Here is a 22,368-nt window from a genome sequence, read left to right on the forward strand (position 1 = left end):
GGACGGACGAACACCGACGACGACGAGGCTGTGATAGACCGCTCGACGGCGAACTCGGGATTGATAGGCCCACCCACGTACGCCCACAGGACATATCCGATGCTCCAGAAGACCGGTTGTGCCCACCTGACACTGATGAGACCGACGCTGCTGTTCTGCTTCCACTAACTCGCTCGATCGGGCTCCAGCGTGGAATACCGTGACATGCTCCGAGTGTACGCGGCTCAAGCCTACCATCGTTCACCTTTCGATGAAGGTGAGTAACGTAAGGTGCTTCATACAGATATCGGCGTTGCATTATAAGTCTACAGTGTGTGCACGCAATGAATAATGATAGTACCTCCACATTGTGTCCTTTGACGATCCAGAATTTACGCCATCTCACCCGCCCACCCACCCATCTCCCTATCCAGCTTCCGCTCCCACCTCCGCCGCGCTTCATGCAGACCAAAGCTAAGCCCGGCAAGGCACAGCAACGTCGTCATGTCCCCCGCGCCCAGCGCCTCCGTCTGGAATATCGACTGCATAAACGGCACGTACACGAGCGCCAGCTGAGAGAGGAAGGAGATCGACACGGTGGTCAGGAGCATACGGTTCGCAGTGAGCGAGCAGGCGAGGCCGCGGTTTTGCAGCGCAGAGACCAAGTCCAGGAAGACGAACGACGTGAACGTCTAGCGGGAACTCAGTAAAGGGACGTCGCGCCGGTGAAGTGAAACACTCACCATGGTCTGTTCTCGTTTAGACATGTGATCGTCGGATAATGCATACGCGTATACATATAGGGTACCGATGACGATCATCGAGGCAGAGAAAAGCACTCTGTACATGAGGCGCCGGCTGATTATGGGCTCGTCCTTCCGTCGTGGTGGTCTACGCATAACTATAGGATCCACAGGATCGACACCGAGGGACTGGCTAGGAGGCCCTGCAAGAAAACGATTTTGAGCATCTCGTTGGATTCGAGTTACAAAGTGTCTCACCGTCCATGAGTATATTGATGAATAATATTTGCATCGCATTTAACGGGTTACTTAAACCAAACATCGTGCTGAGCGTAATCATGGACAGAGCTGCCGCAGCCGTGCTAAGTTGGAATGCCAGGAAATTTTGTATGTTATGGAATATTGATTTTCCTTCGCAAAGGTACGTCAGCGAACGAACCAAAACGCCGCCTGAGGCTCACCTTCTTCAACCGCAGGAAGGATCGTTGTAAAGTTATCATCCACAAGAATCATATCGGCAGCTTCTTTAGCGACGTCAGTACCGCTCTTGCCCATAGATACACCAATGTCAGCCATTTTCAGGGCTGGTGCGTCATTAACTAGGAGGCGACGTTAGCATGTCCGCCTAGGGAAATAGACCCTGCGTACCTCCATCGCCAGTCATAGCCACCACAGCACCTCTCGCCTGGAATGCCTCAACAATCGCCATCTTATGCCTCGGCGTCGTCCTTGCAAAGACGCTCACGCCCCCCACCATCTCCTTTAACTGGCCCTTGCTCATCCTATCAATCATCTGGCCCGTCAGGCAATAACTCCCACTTCCAGCCACAGCACTCAAAGACCCCGATCCGCTAATGCTACCCGCCCGGCCATGCATCGCGCGGCCAACTAGCAAGCCCAGGTCTTTCGCGATAGCCAGCGCGGTCTGCTCCGCATCCCCCGTGATCATGACGACCTGGACGCCAGCCTGCTGGAGGAGGCTGATCGCGTCCGACACGCCTTTCCGCGGGGGGTCGAACATAGCCTGAAAGCCGACGAAAACGAGGTTCGTCTTGGCCTTCTCGCTCTCCGGCGTGCCCGCTCGGGACGCGACGGAGGCCAGCGAGTTGGACGACGCCATCTCCGTCTGCGCGTCGACGGAGCCGTAGCCATACGCCAGGGCGATCACGCGCAGGCCGCGGCTGGCAGTTGCTTGTGCCTTTTGCAAGATCATGGCTTTAGTGGTGGAATCCAGCCCCGGTGTAGACCCGTCGGAAACGTAGTAGAATTTACACCGGTCGAGGATTGCGTCAATCGATCCTTTGATGTAGTAAAACTCCAGAGGCGAGCCATTGATGGTTGGACCTGAATACCCAGAGTGTATCCCGCTGACCGCCATGTACTTGACTTCCGAATTAAACGGTCTCTCCGACAGCCGGGTGAAGTTCTACGTATGCTGTCAACGTTCTGCATCATTTAGTGCGAATAGCACACGTGCCTTCCGAGGGTCATCAAGATTAAACGACGACAGGATGTTCAACAGCGCGACATCAGTTGATTGCCCGACGAACACGCCCTCCTCGTTGCGAGACGCAGACGCATTATTGCAGAGTGCACCAATCTCGAGAGCTTTCTTCACAGCTGCCGAAACCTGGTGGGCCGAATGGACGCGGGTAGCCGGGTCGATATGCACAGCTTCGTCCACTGTGTACAGCTCGGTGACAGTTTGCTCGTTCTTCGTGAGTGTCCCTTGTAGCACAGCGGTGAATACCACAAAGCAGCCACGCAAGACAGCCCATGGCTCTCACCAGTCTTGTCAGAGCAGATCACCGACACAGACCCCAACGCCTCCACCGAATGCAGCTTCTTCACAATCGCCTTGCGATTACTCATCCGCAGCACGCCCAGCGCAAGCGTCACCGTCGTAACGATCGGCAGGCCCTCGGGGATAGCTGCAACAGCAAGGGACACTGCGCTTCAGCAGCAGCAATCAGCCATATGACGCAGGCGCGGAGGGGCGGGGACGTTACCTCCAATGGTGAACATCTCGAGCCAGGAGCGCTGCTGCAGGACGCCGATGATGCAGATCAGGCCGATGATCCCGAAGGAGAGGATGGACAGGTTCTTGGCGAGTTCGTCCATTTTGAGTTGGAGGGGTGTCCGGCGCTCCTCGACCTGTGGAGGAGTAGATAGATAACATAACTTCTGACTCCTGGGATGAGATTTGCTTACGTCTTCCATCATCGAGAATATGACACCAAACTCGGTATCCTTCCCTGTAGCGATAACCGTCCCCGACCCTCTCCCTATCATCCTGTCAGCACATTATTCCACTTGCGAATAATTTAACAACTCACCATTCCTAACCAGTGTACCCATATAGGCAATACACGTCCTGTCCGCCAACGCCGCCGGCCCTCCCATCCCGCCAGACACGCACGTCTCCGCATCCTTCCTGCGGCTTGTCGTCTCGCCTGTAAGGCTGCTCTCATCGATCTCGAGGTCCACGGCGGAGATGAGTCGTACGTCGGCGGGGATGCGGTCGCCGGTGGTGAAGGTCACAATGTCGCCTGGGACGAGCTCGTTGGCGAGGACGGTCAAGGAGTGGCCGTCTCTGAGAGGGTGAAGGGACCGCAAGGTGAGCGTAGTGCATGATTATGAGGAAGAAGATACGTTACCGGATCAAGTGACAGTGGTGAGGAACGAGTTTATTCAAAGCCTCCAGACTCTTTTCTGATCGTCGTTCTTGGACGAACCCGACTGTACACATTCAACATTTGCCATGAAGTACAATTCCGCACGAACACTCACCAGTCAACACGATTAACACCGCAACCGTTATACTGACCGCATCATCAATATTGCCCATAATAGCACTGATAAAGGCACTCCCGCAGAGGAGCAGGATTAACGGGCTTTCGTAGATGGTTTTGGCGAACTTTATGTACGCTGGCTCTGGCGCTGAGACGGAGAACTCGTTGTACCCATACTCTTCTCTCAGCGCGGGTATATGAGAGGAAGGAAGGCCTTCGGTGGGGGAGGTGTGGAAATGAGAGATCGTATCCTATGTACCACGAATGTCAGACTTCCAGGCGTAACCGCCGTAATCTCGCAGCCGTGTGTTGCTTTATGAAACTCACCTCTGCTGAGATATGGGCGAACCGGGCTGAGGGAGTCTCCTCGTGAGGCTCTTTCCTCAAGCCGTTGGCATACCCGTTCCCGTTCTCCAGGTCATTCTCCTGACCTCCCAGCCGACTTTTGACGAAACTCACAGCCCTATTCCACAGCCCCGACGGCCCTTCCTGGCTGACAACTGAGCCCAGAGACCCTAGAGTAGGCAGCGACCCACTAGCACTCGGACCAAACGGCTCGGTGTGGTGCCTGCGCAGCGTCGTGCTGTACGCGAAATGCTCAGCCGCACCTGGCGACGGTTCTGGTTCGTGGCCATGGTCTGGGGGAATGCTAGTGAAATAAGCCGACGCTGGCGGCGACGGGCTGCGTTGCGCGTATGGCAGCATCGTTTGCGACCGCCCAGAGAGCGAGACGTGCGAGAGTCCGTAGGAGCTGGACGAGGACATGGGGAAGCCGTTGCCCAAGTCCCTGGCAGGGGATTTTCTGCGTTCGTAGCCCATTATAGCGTACGTTTGGGATAGTGCGGGACCATGAACTGTCAGGACATAAACATAGCCTTCAGACTTGGGCGGATGCGCTGTCAGCGTGTCGCATTAGACGCGACTGCGGGAAACGCGCGAACCTTGGCGCGGACGCGTCTTGAATCCCACCGTGCTAACGTTGTCCTCGACATTTCATAATTGCATTAATGCTGAGACACATGCACCGTAGAGTACTAATGCATGCGAGCTGGACCCGCAGAAAGCGAAGCGAAAAAATCCACGAAATTCACTTAGTAGGACGACCGCCACTCAGTCGGATGCGTATATCCAGCTCATCCTCCAGAATCGCCCGTCGGACGCTCATCTCTTCCGTACGGCTGCCCTCCTCTTCGCCCAGTTCTGGAGAGCCGGACTCGTACACGTCCTCCTGGCTTTTCGGCTTCGGTACCCTGCTTGACCTTCTTGGGGTGCAAGACGGCTCGCGTTTATGGGCGGAGGCCTCTGGGTTATCGAGTACTGGTCCAAGAGATGGGCTGACACTTGTAGACTGCTTGACGCGTTTGCGTTTCTTATTGCGCTGGGGTGTCCTCGTCGCGGTCGTAACAGGCGCACCACCTGACAAACCGGCAAGGGACCGGTTGAATTCGTGGTCGTACCATATACACTCCAGTGCCCACACCTCAATGGCCTGTTCGGATTATATTAACGGTTATGATCAGGTAGTGATATTCGAGACATGCCTCATCGCCTCTTTCGAAAGCGTCTATGACATCTTCCACTGTCAGGCCTGCAGTCGAGACAAGCCCGGTCTTGATTTCTTCGACCGTGGCGTTAGTGACAGGTCTGGACTGTTTCCGCAAGTAAATCCTTGCCCGGATCGCCACGTAGTGTGGCGACTTTTTCGCCTTGAGAACCTTCGCCGACCACCACTCCTTCACCTGAGGGTCCGCTCACTTTCAGTTTCAACGCTTAAACCGAGAGCAGTCAAACCCTACCTTTGGTCTCTGAGCCCTAAACTCCGCCGCCGAAAAACGCCCAACATGCCGGAAAGCATAGTCTCCCAGATACTCCCATCCAGCGGTCTTCTTCTGCTGTGTCCTCCCCTCCTCATCCTCCACCTTCACGGTCATCGACCTGGGGCGGAACACCGCCCACCACGGTCTCTCCGCCAGCTCCATATGCATCGAGAACAGGACCCCCGGCTCGCCTGGGTGACGCGGCATATACGGATTCCGATCCAATTGCGGCCATACAACGCCCCACGTCGAGCCGTCCCAGTTCTTGTTCGCGGGTAGTCTCGAGCCCGGCGCGGGTGTGATAGGTACGAGGAACTTCATGGTGCTGCCCTTCGCGGCGCGGCTGAAGGCGAGCCGGGTGACGAGGTTGCTCCCCGTCGCCACGGGGAGGGGCTTGAGGCCATCTAGGTGCCGGTTGAGCGTGTCGCCGGACGCGACGATGGTTTCTTCAACTTTGATCCGGACGGGGGTCTGCACAGGAGAGTCAGAAAGGGGAAGCTGGTGATGGTTAAGGAGGTCACGTACACTGTCCATTGTATCCCTTCCGCGGAGGCGGAGAACGGGGCTGGCAGCCCGGCTCCCTTCCTCCTCAGAATCCGTCAGGTCCGTCAGCTCTGAACCCCATCCATCCATGTCCTGGTAAAACAAATTTGACATGCGCTATAGAGGCAAGATACCGGGACCAAGATATGAACTCACATCGTCAACCCCTCCACCTGGCCCCGCATCAGAGAAGTCGACAGAGACAGACCGGCTTGACAAGGGAGTAGGCGGCAAGACGGGGTCCGAGGGAGACTGAATCGCGAAAGCAAGCAAGTTAGGTCCCTTGCAGAGCGAAACGAGACTTCTCCAATGTACCTGCGAACGTTTGCGTTTCAGAGAGAGCGATGGCGGGGGCGGGGGCAAACAGTCAACGGCAGTGATAACAACTTCGTCTGCGCCGTTTAGATCCTGAAGGACCGTTGTCACAGGAACGCTAGAGTATAGAGAAAGTGTAGGTCATACCATGCCGTCCGGTATGAACCTTGAGAAATCGATCAAGTCCTCTGCTTTCGCTTCGGATTCAGGCTCGGCACCATCTTGCGCTCGACTCGTACCGCGAGAGCTCTCCGAGTCCGCGTCTCTGTCCAATGCACCGATCCTGGACGCTGGTCTCGGTTTGGAACGTATGGTTGAAAGCTAGATACCATTGGTTTAGCCTGCATGAAATGATTTGTAGAACACAAACATCACTGTCATCTTTGCGGATAGCGCTGGCACCCTCTCCATTTTCCTATGTGTATGTTAGGTAGGATCAGTTCGATAGAGCGCTCAACTATAATTTACAAGGCCTACCTTCTTGATAACTGGGGTCTCATAGTCATCTGCAGGTAAGTCAATCACGCCATCACCGCTGTTCTGGAGAACACTGGATGGCTGGTAGCTATTAGCGCTCGACGGTATGGGCTGTCGCCATGCGAATGCATTGGCAAAGTGAATCGGGCGTTGAAATACCAAGACTCTCTCAGTCTTCCACCGGGCTGACGGAGGACCATTCGTGCTATTCTGACTACGCTCTAAGTCAGATACTTTCAGTTCCAGTCGCTCAACCTTCGTCTCGAGCATCGTTGCCTTGTCTCGAAACTTCACCATTTCCCGGTGGAAATGGTCACGCTGCTTTTCCACTTCACGGATATCTGTGCTGAGGCGAGAGGCCTGTTCTTGCCAATGCAACTTCTCCTGGACAAGAGTTTTCACGCCCTCTAGCTCTAACATGACGCGAGATTGCGTATGAGAAAGGTCAGCGAAGTGGGGATACAGATGGATAGAAAATCCGAATAACAACGATTCCGACGAAGGTTATAGTGTAAAGGTACCGAGGTGGCTTCCGCGCTGAAATCTGAGATTCACACACATGTACATGTACATCGGCGATTGTGACACTGGCCAGGGTACAACTGCTACGCATACCGAGAAGTCAATATAACAATGCAGAATACATTGTACAATAAGGAGGAGTTCTTAATAATCTTGCGATCACTGGCGCATACTAGTATATTCGACGTCAAACAAATGTCCGCCCATTTGTTAGGGCTCGTATTCTGATCCATCATCGGTATCCGAATGGAGACTGTCGTATGCGTCCGGGTTCGTGAACAAGGCCTGTAATACTTCGTCGAAAGACGTGCATTCCAGTGTTAGCACATGGACTACCTTGCAGGGTGTCAGGCAATCGCGGGAGGAAGATGCTACGGACACACCTGTGCGCCGGTCCTGAGAGCTTCATTTGCTGCGGCAAGACTGGAGTATTTTCCGGTCTGCAACATACGGTCAATCAAGCTGTCTCGTACCTTACAATAGAGGTGTGAGATGTCGTTGCTGCAGGGAGAAAATTGCATCCTACATCGTAAGGCATGGTCTCCGTTTCACTCGTACTCAGATCGCCAGCATGACGCAAAACATAGTCCCCCATGTACTCCAATACCGAACACGGCCAAGCTCTTGACAGACAGAATATTGAGTACATCTGTCTTTGCATCAGATCCAGATCCAGGGCAAACACGAGGCCAGGGCTACCGGGGTCTGGCGGCATATCGGGGTTTTCTAAGAACAGGGCGTACCATGGTGGCTCGGTTCCGCCATCATTGTGCCGAAGGATTCTGGGGCGAGGAAGGATAGAGGTCAGTTGGTCCTGCACTGTGCAAGGCCACAGTTGTTGGAACTTTGGGAGGGACACAGGAGTACTATGTGGAACAGTATGCAGTGACTTAAGACCCTGTAAGCATGTCTCTGCCTGTCCAAATGTCATGGTTGGCAGGACACTATGGGTAAACATGGATCAATCCAGTGGTCTTTATATGTAAGAAGGGGAGTTACCCTAGAGGTTCTATCAGCAGATGATGCAACTTGTGGTCTGACTTGACACCCGGACAGGGATGGATGATGAGAAACAACAGGAGGAACACCTTGACTTGCACCTGTCACCTGCTTATCTCGAGCGGCTACTGTCTTTGGAGGAGGCACCAGAGAAGCAAGCGAATTGTTCAACTCTCTATCATACTTCTGGCATTCCATCACCACAATTCGGCCACTCTGCAGCATGATGTTAGATATAAGTAGCCAAGCTAGGTATTTCATACATACAAGCTGGCAACCTTTGAATGCCTTTTTCAGATGTTGCACCATCTCTGTTGAACAAGAGCCTTTCCTCAACCGAAACCGCACAATATGTGACGGTTCTTCATTAAGATGTCCAATAGCATGCAGAGCGTAGTCTCCAAGGTACTCCCATCTCTTCAGATCCTTGACACTATCAAGAGAGTGGAATACTGGATACAGTCCCTCTGAAACCAGACCCAGATCAGGTACTATTATCAATCCAGGCAAACCTGGCTTGATGGGGAGCCAGTGCTGGCGGCCAGAATGCAGGAAAAGAGCTTCCCATTTGGACTGATCTCTGTTTTTATCCGCGGGCAATTTCCCAGAGGAGGGATAAATTGTACCTGTGTATTTTGAACGATCCATTCGGCATATTTGCGCGAACTCTGCGTGGATGAACAGCTTACTGGGCTCTGAACACTTTCAGGAAACTTCGAATTGGATCTTCAGGCGGATGCATAGTTGCCTCGTTTGGTCCACCCTGGAGAAACGAGCGCCATGAGTGCACATGCAATGGGACCTAAGCTCGGTGAATATGCCGAGTTATTGCTTACTTGATTTTGAAACTCTTCGACCTCTTGAGAAGGCGAATGACGATTGGATACAGCAACTAGAGTCAGCGGAACATCTCCCTGCACCACCTGCGCCATAACCAAGCTACTTGGACCGGAATCATGGGGTTTTGAGGACAGCTGGTGAGAATTAGAGACAAAGAGAGACAGATTAACATCTCTGTGCATTGCTACCGCCGTCACTGCATCGGTTTCTCCGGAGCTCCCGCACACCTGCCCAATCACTTGTGACGCCGAAGTGGCAAAAACAGCCTGGCAATGTCATTCAAGAATCAAGGATTCCTCGAGTCGTAATGGACCACTTACCGTATGAGCCACACATGGATCATTAGCGAGTACCGCAGGGATACTGGTGCTCTGGCTGCCTCCTGGAATAGCGAGTTGAGAGGATGACGGACGACTCCTTGCAGGAGCGGATACTTCCCCCGCTGGACCCTAGGAAAATATATGTTGACGAATCATACCATTATAAAAGCAATACTACATGGACATACAGGCGCACGCTTTCGTTCATTATCAGTCAGCAGAGCACAGGTCTGCTCGTTCGCGGGCAGGGTCTACACGCATCATAAAGGACCAGTTTCAGTGAAATGAACGGATGTGAACGTACACTGAGCTGTGGCGTTAACCCTCCACGGGAAGGTGTAGAATGATTCATTATGCAAGTACTTGATGTATTTTTCTCGACCTTGACCCGCCTTGGTCGAGGGGGGATGATCTCCCGAAGCAAGCCGCTCGGTATCAATAGGAGCAGAAGGTCGCTCAAGACATAATACAGTGGAAGGTTCTTTTGCCGAAGTACCCACTGGTGTCCTCTGTTCAGAGGATGTTCCATGCTGGGAGATGGACGACTACAATTTAAGATGTAAAAGCAACCAGAATACACTCACACTTACACTTTGACCCACGACCGCCTGCCACGATAGCGAAGACGCATGAGCGGGGCCACTGCGTGAAACTGCGGCATCTATATCACCTCTCGGTCGTTTAGAGACTATGGGTCGGTCTTCCGGCACTTCCGTACAATTCTCAGGAGTCCTAGGTCGTTTAATTTTCGCTAGCGTCGGGGATTCCGCCCCACTAGATCGTGAGGAGGGCAGTCCATTGGATGCCTGGACCTACGCTGGTGGAGATGGAACTTAGCTCGAGGAGTGCGAGATACATCGAGAACTTACAGAATCGCTCGCTGTAAAGTCCAACGCTGGAGGACGGGCGACAATACTGTCCACCACTACCTCCGACATGGCATCTTCCACCTTGGCTCGTGCTGCAGCCGGTTGACTATCCAATACCAAATTCGCTGTACTCTTCACAGCAGGTGGAGGAGCAGGCGGGACAGCATCGGGGAGCCTCGTCGGCTGAGCTGGTATGTTCATCTGTAGTTTCAGCTATATATGAGATTAGCGATTGGAAAGATAGACACTGAAGGCATCTGAACTCACGGGGTTACTCGTCTCCTCAGTAGACTTGGCCAGTGCGGACACCGGCGAAGAATGCCACTGAACGGACAGTGTCGATACTGATGATGCAGCGGGTACGTGGCTTTGACGGGCAGCGCTAGGACCAGTTGAAGAAGTGCATGAGATAGCATGCTGCCCGACGCCTTCGCTATGTGTTTGGGGGTTTCTTCGTACCCCTTGAGATGATAAGTAACAGTTATCGTACAGCGCAACCTAGCATTGAGTGATATTCTCACCACGTGTCTGCTGGTCTGGAACATCATCAAGCGTCAGGTCGATGACTTCCTCTTGCTTGATTTTAGGATGTCCAGGCGCTGGCAGCTGTGTCACGATCGAGGCAGAGGCATGGTCCTTCTGCTCAAGATACTCAACCTGGTGCTACTGTATCAGATACCGAAGATCCTTACACTCGAATCCGCTGTAGCTGTGGTGCTCGTTGATAGTGCTTTTCTTCCATCAGAAGTAGTGGTTGCGCGAGCCAGCCTGGCACTCTCTTGTCGAGCTGCCCTCAGTGACCGTTCCAAATTGAAACTAGTGACTTGGAGCCTCTCATTCTCCGACTCGAGTCGGGCTGCTTTCTCGCGGTGTCTCATCATCTCTGCCATGAATCGATCCCTCTGGTTTTCCACCTCTGCCAAGTCTCTTCGGAGGCTCTCATTCTCGTTTTGGAGATCCTCGAGCTCGCTTGAATGATCCATACTAGGCAGCCTTGTCAATAGCTAGAATTTAAATGGAGACAGCGCAGTAGATCCAAGTCAGCCTGAACCTGCCGACAGTCGCCTGCGACGGAAGATTCATTCAACGCAAATTCAACGGAAGGAAGCAGATAGGGTGGTGCGAAATCATGATAAGCCGGACATTCCCGAATGTCGGTGGCAGTGCCCGACGAGTCAAGTTCCTCAACATCGTACGAGTCTCCACGGCCTGAAGTTGCGACGCAGAAATAGCCCATACCATCCGTACAGATGTCAGTACCCATCTGGTGGAGTGACACATACGACCGATCTGTCCATTCGGTACGTCGCAGTCGACGGACCTTTCTGACTCTGTCCGCTCTAGCCTCTAGGGCTAGAGACGGGGGAAATGCCTCAGCGACAATGGAATCCACAATGGCTTGGAGGATGGTTCTGCTCGCGATTCGGGATACCTTCGGGCTGTCATTGGGGAATTCTCCTCGAAATGCGAACATTCGGTCATTATTATCGCTGGCAACCAACGACCGCAGTTGCAGGATTATTGCATTCATTAAGCACTTCTAGCACTTAGTCTGCTCAGGACACATCGACAAAGAGGTACCAGCCATGTTAATCAAAGTCCCCTTCTGAACTTGTAGTACCAGGCTCATATTCGGAGCCATCGTCGTCAGTCGTATCATGGTCATCACTTTGACTACTTCCGTCATTCGAGACATCCTTTCCATCCTCCCACACAAGCGATTGATGGAATTCTTCATCAAACTTGTGCAATTCCATGGTTAGAATATGGATGAGCTGTAGACACATCAGTATAAGCGCTCGCACCCACAACACCTCACAGGGCCCGCACCTGCTTTCTCGTCCTGAGGGCTTCCATAGCAGTTGTTAGTCGCACACTATAATGCTGCTCGGATATTCCACGTTTCATCTTCTTCTCTAGATGGTCCGCCAACTTTGATTTCACCTAAAAGGAGGGGATGAGCGGTATAATCATTGAGAAATGTACTGAGACATACGAAATGCGGTAGACCATAGAATTCAGCCGGAGAAAGGTCACTGACGTGACGTAGAACGTAGTCGCCCATGTACCTGTACATGTTTGGACGGCCTGCTCGGACGCGGCGGAACACCGGGTACGACTGTTCCTGCACCGATGCTAGATCAAGCCTGAGTACACAACCGGGACTTCCTCGCTCAGCAGGCATCCATGGATTGAAACGATCTTGCAAGCATAATGCCTGCCATGGAGAGCGATCTCTATTCTTGTTTCCCGGGAGCGCTTTACCCTTGGGACGATAGGTAAAAATATCTGTGTCCTTATTACAGAAGCATAGGTGGGTGAGGTCCGAGTGCGAAATATCATTGCTATCGCCGCTCACGACGACGCTGCATAGATTCCGTAAGAACGGTTGCAAGCGCTTCGCCATGTCCACTCGTGTACCTCCCTTCAGTCGAAAATTTGGTGTATCAGTATCATACTCGCTCCAGAGATAAAAGCAGCTATCCGTCCTTACTTCAGTTGGAACCACCGGCCCACTGGTGTGATGCGTCATGACCTCAGGATCACTGCATCAAGGAATATGAGGGACATCGCTGGTGAGCGGATGACTATAGCCCATTACCTGAGGTGATCTTGTAAAGGCGCGAGGGAGGTTGCGAACTCTTCATCATAGCTTTGGCATTCCATCGCGAAGACATGAATCACCTGATTGACAGCACATCAATAGCATGAACCACGAAGATAGATTGGACACACCTCCTCACTAGTCTCAAAAGCTTTCAGGGCGACGTCTTGTTTAATAAACCCCAGTTTTGATTTTAGACGCTCCCGCGCATGTTCGTATTCCGGGTACGCGACCGACTTTGCAAAGCGCCTCGCGAACGTATCTTTTACCTGATGGAAATCAGTCATGCAAAACTGCGAAGAGAGGTTACTTAGACGGTACTTTAGGGCGCAGACTACGGAACTCGGTGGGAGTGAGCTGGCCAACGTGACGCAAGACATAGTCTCCCAGATATCTGCGGATGCTGCGTCCACTCACGGGGCAGAATGTAGGGTAGACGTAGTTTTCCTTTAAGTCTCGACGCAGGGATAAGAATAGACCAGGCTTCCCAGGTTTCCTGGGCATCGCGGGATTGTCATCAGCTTTCAGGAACAGAGCATCCCAGGAAGCAAGCCGGCCTCGGCTCTTGGTCTGAGGCAGTTCGTCCTTCCATGGATAGATCGTTCGTAGGGATTCCTTGCTTTCATGTGGACACAAATTGGAAAACTTTGCAAGTGCAAAGACGGTGTCGGCTTTGCGGTGATTTACGTGTAGGGTCTTAACGTCCCGCAAATACTTCTCCATGTAAGCAATGGAAGCGTCTTCAACATTCGCCTCGGATGACTGGAACTATGGAAGGGCCAGATATTGGTGGGGGTCCACAACCTTGAGTTAGAAGTGAGTTAAACCTACTTGCGATGATTGGATACTTGAAGAAGAGCACGTAGATCCTGTTGTTGGGTGTTCTGGGCGCGAGTCCCCCTCAGCTTTGGATTTCTTCCCTTCAGAAGGGTCGGCTTTCGCAGTTGGCCCTGCAGCTTCGGGAGCAAGTCGAGCTGTATCGCATGGCAAAACGCTTGAAGCAAGCTTGTGCACGGTGGCTGCCTTCGGGGTCATCAAAGGTGCTGAATGTTTCTATAACGGCCGACTTAGATAGACGATCAAGAACGAGAATTAGCGCTCACACTATTCTTCACCGCTATGCTTTGCCTGGCAGAAGACATGACGGTGCCTGCATGTTGTATATCTTCCTCTACCTTGACTCTTTTGGCCGCGGGAGCACCGTCGCTCGAAGCCAGTGTCGTAGGACACACAAGCGCAGAGACTGGCTTATGACTCCGCAGATCCGGAGGCTCAGGCGTCCCTTTCCTCTCTGGCGGCTCCTGCTCAGCGTACCGGACATTATGGGGTGCAGATCGTGACTAGTTAGGTTGGGACCACCATATAGAGTGTAGTCTCACTCACACTTTGAAGCGCAACCGCATCTCGCGGCAGCGAAGGTGCAAAACCATGGTCGAAGCGTGAGTCAGGACTTTTTGAACCACCTCTGGGTCGTTTACTGGCTCTGTTTCTGCCGTTCGACAACACTTCCATGCTATCTGCAGTTTTATCAGGCACTTTAGAATTGGTCAGCGTGGGAGACTCCACCCCACTGGATCTTGAAAGTGACACCAATTCAGTAGGTGTCTGCGCCTACGACGACGGAGATGGAAATTAGTTCGGAGAGCGCCAGAGGTATGGGAGGTATGGACACTTACAGTCTGGTTGGCTGCAAAGTCCAACACGGGAGGATAGGCGACGATGCTGTCCACCACTACCTCCGAGCCCGCGTCTTCCACCTTGACTCGTTCTGCAGCCCGTTGACTGTCCGGTACCAAAGTCGCCGTACTCGTGACAGAAGACGTAGGAGCAGGCGGAACGGCATCGAGAAGTCTCGTCGATTGAGTTGGTATGTTCATCTGTAGTTTAGGTTTCATGTGGCTTAGCGATTGACAATGTAGACGCAGAAGGTATCTGATCTCACGAGTTTACTCGTCTCCTCAGGAGACTTGGCCGGTACTGACGCCGGCGAAGAGCTGCGTTGAACGCCCAACGTCGATACGGTTGATACAGAGGGTGCATCGTTTACCAAGACAGCGCGGAAGTCAGCTGAGGATGTGCCCAGGACAACATGTTGCCCGCTATGTGCCTGCGGTCTTTTTCGTACCTCTTCAGATAACAGTCAATGTCATTGTATATAGCCAAGCTAACACGGAGCAATGTTCTCACCACTGCTCTGCTGGTCTGAAGCATCGTCATCCAGCGTCAAGTCGATGACTTCTTCTTGCTTGACTTGATGAGGGTCATGCGGTGATTGCTGCTTTGGAACCGAGGCGAAGAATTGGTCTTTCTGTCTAAGGATACTTAGATTTGTTCGAGTCCATCATACAGTGGAACATACGTTCACACCTGAATCCGCTGTGGCTGATGCGCTCGTCGACAGTGCATTGTTTTCGTCGGAAGTAGTGGTTGGGCGAGCGAGTTTGGCCTTCTCTTGTCGAGCGGTCCTCAGTAACCGTTCTAGATTGAAATTGGTGACTTTCAGTCTCTCGTTGTCCGATTCGAGACGAGCTGCCTTCTCGCGACATCTTATCATCTCCTCCATAAACCGATCTCTTTGCTTCTCCACCTCAGCTAAGTCTTTCCGTAGGCTTTCATTCTCATTCCCAAGATCTTCAATGATTTCAATCTCGCCTGGAGCATTCATGTCTCACAGTGTACCTTTATGGACCTGGAGGGATTTCAAGCTTCGGGGAGCGAATCGTGATGCAATGGCAATAATGATGGCCAGACGTAGCACAAGCCGGATATTTCCGGAAAACGCTCGCGTCTTGCAAGGCTGGGGAGGGGTCCGCTTCCGCGACGCATCGATCACTGCGGGCAGAGAGGGCATGCCAGGAACATCTCCCGGTTAGTGTTGTGCCTGGCCTGGCTTCAAGCCCGAGCCAGGCCAGGCCAGGCCCTATTTCAGCAGGCCCGAGCCAGGCCAAAGCCCTACTCAAGCCCGAGGACAGGGCCTGGCTTGGGTTGTCCGAAGCCCGAGCCAGGCCCTGCAGGCCCGGGGCTTTGTGGCACTGGCTAAATGAGCTGAACCGGACTTCAAATCACAGGTAAGTCACACCGTACCTGTTGTGGATTTAACCTCATGCATTCTAGCCCTATATGGGGCTGTTCTAATGGCTTACAGTACCCACACATATTTAAGATTGCGGGTTTGAGGCACACCGGTAACCTATACACAGTCCGGTGAGCATGTTGTGCTCTTCAGATGTATATAGGATCACTAACCTTGTACATAGTGGGCATTAGATGAAGTAGGGTGCGTAACCCCATGCTTGGTACGTCTCCAGTACCCATTCCTTCTCCAAGAATGGAAGCCCTGGCCTGAGCCCGAGCCAGGCCTGAGCCAGGCCAAAGCCCGACGCTAGGGCCTGGCTTGACTTGGTGACAGGCCCGAGCCAGCTCAAGCCAGGCCAAAGCCCGGGGCTTCGAGCCAAGCCAGGCCCTGCACATCACTACTCCCGGTTGGGAGAACACTTTCCTAGAATGGTCCTTGCTGGAGCATAACCTGGACATGAATCATGTCCTTTGATTGAACAAAGAAAGGTCTACTGTCCTCAAAAACCAGGGGACATTTAATCAATATTCTCCTTTCATTCATTCTGTCTGTATCATGTTATGCTATGGAGCATCCTATGAAAGTGCTCTCCCACCTGTGCTCTGAAAGACAGATGTCCGGTGGCGGGAACTGGTCCTTGCCCGCTGTGATCGCGATCGGGTGTCTATGTTCTTCGAAAGTCGAAGCAAGGCTATAAAGACTGAGAGCATCGAGAAGCACGTAGTATGCCAGGGTGATGGCTTGCCTGCAACGTATAATCAAACAAGTTGTAATGACAATAGTAAGTAATCGACGAATTCAGGTTTGTAGATAAAGATATGAAACTTTTTCCACCCCGAACTCGTACTGTCAGTAGGGACGTGAAGAAGAGGGCCAGAAAACAACACTGTGAGGTTGGTCGAGACCTGAGCCACACCTAATCACTGGGGCTCATATTCAGACCCATCATCAGTATCTGAATGCGGGCTGTCGTAGGCTTCGGGATTCAAGAGAGAAGCGTGTAGCTCTTCATCGAAGCCAAAACATTCCAGTGATAGGACATGAACCACCTCCAGGGGATGACAACGTCAATGGATGTCGTAGTCAGATGCCATGGACGTACCTGTTCACCGGTCCTAAGAGCTTTCCTGGCTTCACGGTGATCTTGGTATTTGTTGGTTTTTAATAGACGACTGATCAAATCCTCCTGTATCTGATGGGGAGTGGGTGATCTTATTACAACGATGCAGTTAACGCAGCTTACGCTAGATGGCAGGGTATCTCTTTCATCCAGACTTAGATCGCCAACGTGACGCAAAGCATACTCCCCCATATACACCACCACGTTGGACGGTTTGTCTACGAGGCAGAATAAAGAGTATCCCTGCTTTTGAGTCAGCGCGAGATCTAGGACGAACGCGAGACCGGGCATGCCCGAGATATCCGGTATCCAAGGATTAGATTTAGGGGATAAGAATAAAACATGCCATGCTGAGGGGTCTCCTCTGGGGTCCTCCAGCGGGGCTTGTGGGCGAGGGAGGCTGGCGGTCACCTGATGTCCCACGCTGCAATGCCATAGTCGTTGGAATTTGGAGACAGATAAAGGGGTATCATTCTGGATATCAGAGAAATCTTCGAGGTCCTTAAACCACGCCTCGACTCGTTCAATGAATGGCGTGGCCAGTGGTTCCTGCTATGAAGAGATGTATCAGCAGGGCATGCCGTTGAGGGTGAAGATAGCGCGGTCGGAAGTGCCTAGCTACTGCGGACCTCAGAGTGATCACCGGTAGATCCTGAAGCTTGTGCTCTGTCTCGTGCTCTGGATAGGGCCCACCCTAGATGAAACACGAGGAATGTCACAGGTAAGCAATTGTCATCAATTCGTGATCTGCTCACTCTTAGTAGAGTAATCTTCTCCGTATCGAGGCGCTCGAAACGGAGCGAAGGATCTGTTGAACTCTTCGTCGTACTTCTGGCACTCCATCACCACAATGTGACCCGACTGGAGCTGGATGACACTGTTATTCCTAAGCATCAAGATAGTAGATTCAGACTCACGGTCTCACAACTTTCAAGCACCTGTTTCAATTCCTGTAGCATCCGAGCTGAGTACATGCCTTTATCAGGCTCTGCCTGCACAGGAGGCGAGTGTTCCTTATTCAGATATCCCACGAGGTTCAGTGCGTAGTCTCCGAGGTATTCCCAGCGTTTGTAGACACCCAAAGCACGACGGAATATCGGAATCGGTGTCCCCAGGGGGAAGTCCAAATCGGGCACGACCACCAAACCTGGCACCCCTGGCTTAACAGGCATCAAGGGGTGGTGGCGCCCGGGACGCAGAAAGAGAGCAACCCATTTGGTCAGATCTCGGTTCTTATCTTGCGGTAACTTTCCAACCGAAGGATAAACAGTACCAATGTGTCCCGAGCGCTCCAGTCGACAGCCGTCTGCCAAATGAGCATGGAGAAATAGGTTGCTGCGAGAATACACACGGACAGTCTTGAAGTATGCCAAGAAACTCTTCAGTACATCTGTCCGTGCAGGGGCATCTACTGATTTTGTCTTTGGTGCTTGCTGAATAGCGAAGAGCGGAAGCTCCGTTAGTAAAGCCGCAAAAGAGTCGACTCCACGTGAATTGCTTGTCTGCGTTACTTACCTCGGGTTTTCGGCAGGACGAGCGGAGGCTGTATGCAGGACGGTGGGCACTGACAGATGCACCAGAAGATGTAGGAACATCACGCCGTGTCGCTCCTGCCGCAGCAGACCCACCCGTGGTTATTTCACGTTCGAATACTGGGTTGTGCATACTACTAGATGCAGAGGCAGAGACTCCATCGCAGCGCACAGCCCCCGCCTTTCTCCGACTGGTCTCTCCACATTGGGACGAACTCTGCGGAATCACTTGGGGTGCAGACGCAACGGTAGCGGCCTGGCGGCGGGTTTCATTGAATAATTGAACTGTGACGGAGTCGCCTATCGCGGCCGCCCTGGGCGCATCATCCCTTAGCGGCACACTTCCCTTGCTTATTTCCGGAATAACCCGCCGAGAGCATGGAGGTCGACTCTCCACAAGATCAGGTACCCCCGTAGCCGGAATCTGATGCGACATACATATATATTAAAAAAACAGTATAGATAGAATACGTCATAAACATACCGGTGCATGCGTTCTTGCACTCCCAGTTAGCGAAGTACCTAACTGATCGGCGGTGAGATGAGGCCACACAGATCAGAGCAGAATTGGTTTTGACGTGGATAGAATAATACGCACTTTGACCCCCTGCGTCACATCTTTGCTAGTAGACGTAGGCGTATTGATAGCGGATGCGCTTGATACATCTGGCGTGACCTTGACCCGTTTTGCGGAAAGTGTTTGTTCTGGACAAGTAGGCTCCATAAGGACAACAGGCCTCTTAAGTCCAGACTCATGAGGTGATGCAAGTGTCGAGTTGCTCTTTGATGCCGGCTCTCTTGATGTTGGGACACGCTGGGAGATAGTCACTTAGTAGGATGGCGCCCCGGCCGAAATGTAGTCGTACTTACGCTTTCACTCACGACAACCTCCTGCGGCAACGAAGGCGGAGAACAATGTTCAGCGCGTGGATTAGCATTTGTATCCCCTTTCAGTCGCTTAGGGGTCCTAGGGTCTCCCAACGGAACGCCCTCACGATGAACAGCGTTTTCAGGTCGCTTCAACTTCGTGAGGGAAGGAGACTCTACCCGAGTTGGTTGCGACACCTGCTCAGTGCACACTTGCGTCTACAATCGAGAAGGTTAATAAATCAGATCTGTAAGTGCGCGATGCATTCACACTCACTCTCGATGCCAAGTCCGGCACCCGGTTTGGCGTGATAGTCTTGATCACCGGTGCCTTCGAGACACCATGCTCCACCTTGACGCGGTTCGTAGCTGGATGACTGCCCTGAGCAGCATTGTCTGTACTGTCAGCGGGAGAACGATGTTTGGGCGATGTTTGAGGAGCAGACTGCCCAGCATCTCTGGATGTTGTTAATCTATTTGCCATGTTCTTCTGCATCGCAAGAAAACCCATATTAGTTCTTATGACCCACAAGATATGCATGCAGGGCCCTTGAACTGACGGAGTGATTGGTCCCTACCGAATATTTCAACGTGTCAAAGGCCGGTGAATGATTCATTTGAGCAGAAGAAGTCGATGCAGATGATGCAGAGGGTTGGTCATTCCGACAATCAGAACGGTGACCACCGGAGGAAATGGATGGGACTGGGTGTGCTGTGCTGTCGTGGTGTGTCTGAGGGCACCCATGTACCTCTTGATCTGAGAAGCATTGTCATCGTATATGGTCAAGCAAGCAAGGAGTCATATTCTCACCATGATTGTGACCGACGGAAGCGTCGTCACCTAGAGTCAAATCGATGATTTCCTCTTGCTTAACCTGGTGACGATGTTCAGGGCCTGGCAGTCGCGGCGTGACCGACGAAGGCGCATCGCGTATCTTAGCAAGGGATTTAGCACGGTGAGTTCGGATGTTATCATCATGATGAGACATACCTTTACGGTTGATTTTGCTGACACTGATTCGCCGATGCACATCGCTGTTCTCGTATCAGAGCTATTGCTTGATCGAACTAGCCTGGCGCTCTCTTGTTGCGCTGCCCTCAGTGATCGTTCTAAGTTGTAATTGGCAACTTGCAGTCTCGCGTTATCGGACTCGAGGCCGGATGCCTTCTCGCGGTATTTTATCATTTGTTCCATGAACATATCCCTTTGCTTTTCGACCTCGCGTAAGTCTCGTCGAAGGCTCTCGTTCTCAGCTTGAAGATCCTCGATCGTGCGTAGATTACTCATTGCCCAACAGTCTTCTTCAGTACCTTGGATGGAGGACGGAAGGAACAAATGAGAAAACTCTGAATGTATTTGCATGTGATTTGTCATTGCAGCCATGCCGCGATAGGCCATCACTTCAGAAAGTCACATATAGTCGGAGTGTGTCGGAATGGTGCCAGGGACCAACTAGGGACGTCCCGCGAATTAACAGAAATCCAAGTGGTCTGATGTTGGGGCCTCGGGGACTTGAATTAAATGATTTGCAAGAAATGGTTCCATCGAACTGCAAACGGCTGTGACAAGTTAGTCAGAGACGCGATTAAACCTGATCCTTCCGTCCCATCAAGTCCAGGCGATTGACAATGCACCGACAATGCACGCTACCGTTCCCCGCAAGATACCTGATTTATCTCGCTGAGCAATAAGTGAAACCATGCATGTTTCCGACCCAAGTCCGACTAGTGCTGAACCACACGTACGCAGTAGATGAACTAGTAAATAAGACGAAGGGCAACAATAATGCACGAGCTGGATAACAGGGTTATATAACGCGGCCCGATCTCCACTACTCGAATATAGGAAGGCACGATGTAAGTACATGGTTAATTCATAGACAATATTCACCGTACACCGCGATTTCAACAAGACATGTTCGTGCGGATTCGACATATTTGTCAGGACTCAGAAGAGGCTCTCATTTCCTATACGGCGCGCCATCCATCCTTTTCCTCGTCCTCTCAAATCTACCACTTCGCCTGCAGACGCTGCCGCGTTCCTCCCTGCCATCTTCTCTACCACAAACAAACCCGCGTCTAAACCAGAGCTCATATCGCCCGATATTACGATCCTAACCCCAGCGTCGACCCACCGCTTCCCCTTCAGCACCTCCACTTCGCCTCCAGAGCGCGCGCAGACCTCGGAGAGTAGGTCGAAGGATAGATGATGCGTGGTGACCTTCCTGCCTGCAGAACTTCCGCTGCACCGAGGATCACGGCATCCGTACACACGGAAAATAATACCCTATGATCCATTCGCGGTTGCAGATCTAGGAGCCGCCGAATAATATTCAAAACTGCTTTTCCCTCCGTGCTCGCAATAAGATCCGCAATGGTTTCCCAACCGCCTCCAGGGATGACCAAGACGTCAAATACCCGTGATGTGGGGATGCCGGACAACGAAGCTTCAGAGACCACCGTGAGCGTTTCAGTCCCTGCTTTCACGGGTGACGTATAAGAAAAGGTTGTGGTTTCAAAGGCTTTCCAGAGTCTGAGATGTGCGCGCCCATAAGAATATCTAGAGGGGCTCGTTAAAATCGAGGATGTCTGCCCCAGGATAGACAAGGACCGCAATGTTGTACTGGGCCATTCTTGTTCGAAGTGGTTTTGAGGGGCGCGATAAAACCAGATGGACGGTTTGAGGTCATATGAACTTGGTCGACTCACTGCTTCGGGTCGTAATTCCCGGACGGCCATCCCCTCTTGTGTGCATGTGTTTGTGCTGGGACTCTCACTTCCTTCCAATTCATTGTAACGCTTGATTTGTACAGGTAGTAAATTTGAGCCGGGCCGCGGCTTCGCAATCGCCCGTCTTCCCTTCCTAACTTGAAACTGTTGCGTTAGACCTTCTGATTTATGCGGGCTACAAAGTGTAGACAAAGTAGGCATTCCGTATTACCTGCAATGCTC

The 22,368-nt window shown here is 52.2% G+C and overlaps 6 protein-coding genes across 6 annotated transcripts; all 6 read right to left on the reverse strand.

Moving 5' to 3' along the window:
• Positions 1 to 371: 371 nt before the first annotated feature.
• Positions 372 to 4,333, reverse strand: GLOTRDRAFT_116296 (Ca-transporting ATPase; the record flags this gene model as incomplete). The annotated part of the gene is made up of 13 exons (XM_007868333.1): positions 372 to 671; positions 723 to 925; positions 981 to 1,133; positions 1,184 to 1,321; positions 1,371 to 2,148; positions 2,200 to 2,450; positions 2,510 to 2,671; positions 2,732 to 2,876; positions 2,934 to 3,007; positions 3,059 to 3,315; positions 3,380 to 3,461; positions 3,513 to 3,765; positions 3,842 to 4,333. 13 exons carry the CDS (start codon positions 4,331 to 4,333, stop codon positions 372 to 374), a joined length of 3,288 nt encoding a protein of 1,095 aa, XP_007866524.1.
• A 268-nt stretch (positions 4,334 to 4,601) lies between these two features.
• Positions 4,602 to 7,086, reverse strand: GLOTRDRAFT_129674 (uncharacterized protein; the record flags this gene model as incomplete). Its single annotated transcript, XM_007868334.1, has 9 exons — positions 4,602 to 5,003; positions 5,086 to 5,253; positions 5,311 to 5,802; positions 5,857 to 5,967; positions 6,031 to 6,126; positions 6,190 to 6,282; positions 6,337 to 6,510; positions 6,560 to 6,604; positions 6,667 to 7,086. 9 exons carry the CDS (start codon positions 7,084 to 7,086, stop codon positions 4,602 to 4,604), a joined length of 2,001 nt encoding a protein of 666 aa, XP_007866525.1.
• Positions 7,087 to 7,398: 312 nt separating this feature from the next.
• On the reverse strand, positions 7,399 to 11,199 carry GLOTRDRAFT_129675 (uncharacterized protein; the record flags this gene model as incomplete). Its single annotated transcript, XM_007868335.1, has 7 exons — positions 7,399 to 7,524; positions 7,572 to 7,628; positions 9,938 to 10,159; positions 10,217 to 10,429; positions 10,484 to 10,677; positions 10,738 to 10,855; positions 10,909 to 11,199. The coding sequence occupies 7 exons, from the start codon at positions 11,197 to 11,199 to the stop codon at positions 7,399 to 7,401; spliced, it is 1,221 nt and encodes a 406-aa protein (XP_007866526.1).
• A 498-nt stretch (positions 11,200 to 11,697) lies between these two features.
• Positions 11,698 to 15,486, reverse strand: GLOTRDRAFT_138956 (uncharacterized protein; the record flags this gene model as incomplete). Its single annotated transcript, XM_007868336.1, has 14 exons — positions 11,698 to 11,991; positions 12,047 to 12,160; positions 12,213 to 12,641; positions 12,711 to 12,762; positions 12,819 to 12,901; positions 12,953 to 13,090; positions 13,143 to 13,589; positions 13,653 to 13,874; positions 13,925 to 14,122; positions 14,205 to 14,432; positions 14,498 to 14,698; positions 14,764 to 14,948; positions 15,009 to 15,129; positions 15,181 to 15,486. 14 exons carry the CDS (start codon positions 15,484 to 15,486, stop codon positions 11,806 to 11,808), a joined length of 2,910 nt encoding a protein of 969 aa, XP_007866527.1. The 3' UTR covers positions 11,698 to 11,805.
• Positions 15,487 to 15,718: 232 nt separating this feature from the next.
• GLOTRDRAFT_8386 (uncharacterized protein) lies at positions 15,719 to 16,259 on the reverse strand (the record flags this gene model as incomplete). The annotated part of the gene is made up of 2 exons (XM_007867870.1): positions 15,719 to 15,853; positions 16,068 to 16,259. Coding segments are annotated over 2 exons (327 nt in total), but the record flags the coding sequence as incomplete, so codon positions are not given.
• A 371-nt stretch (positions 16,260 to 16,630) lies between these two features.
• Positions 16,631 to 17,385, reverse strand: GLOTRDRAFT_111227 (uncharacterized protein). Its single transcript, XM_007868337.1, has 3 exons — positions 17,141 to 17,385; positions 17,000 to 17,089; positions 16,631 to 16,946 (listed from the first exon to the last, which is right to left on the reverse strand). Exons 1-3 carry the CDS (start codon positions 17,306 to 17,308, stop codon positions 16,818 to 16,820), a joined length of 387 nt encoding a protein of 128 aa, XP_007866528.1. The 5' UTR covers positions 17,309 to 17,385; the 3' UTR covers positions 16,631 to 16,817.
• Positions 17,386 to 22,368: the final 4,983 nt, after the last annotated feature.

The sequence above is a fragment of the Gloeophyllum trabeum genome (assembly GCF_000344685.1).
Source record: "Gloeophyllum trabeum ATCC 11539 unplaced genomic scaffold GLOTRscaffold_00007, whole genome shotgun sequence".
NCBI classification, from domain to species: Eukaryota; Fungi; Basidiomycota; class Agaricomycetes; order Gloeophyllales; family Gloeophyllaceae; genus Gloeophyllum; species Gloeophyllum trabeum.

Bases quoted from the DNA above. Each gene is read 5' to 3' on its own strand.
- GLOTRDRAFT_111227 (XM_007868337.1), bottom strand. From the start codon at position 17,308: ATGCCCGGTCTCGCGTTCGTCCTAGATCTCGCGCTGACTCAAAAGCAG. The intron at 17,090-17,140 runs GTAAGCTGCGTT...ACTCCCCATCAG, and splicing joins GAGATACCCTGCCATCTAGC to ATACAGGAGGATTTGATCAG. The intron at 16,947-16,999 runs GTACGTCCATGG...CATCCCCTGGAG, and splicing joins CTCTTAGGACCGGTGAACAG to GTGGTTCATGTCCTATCACT.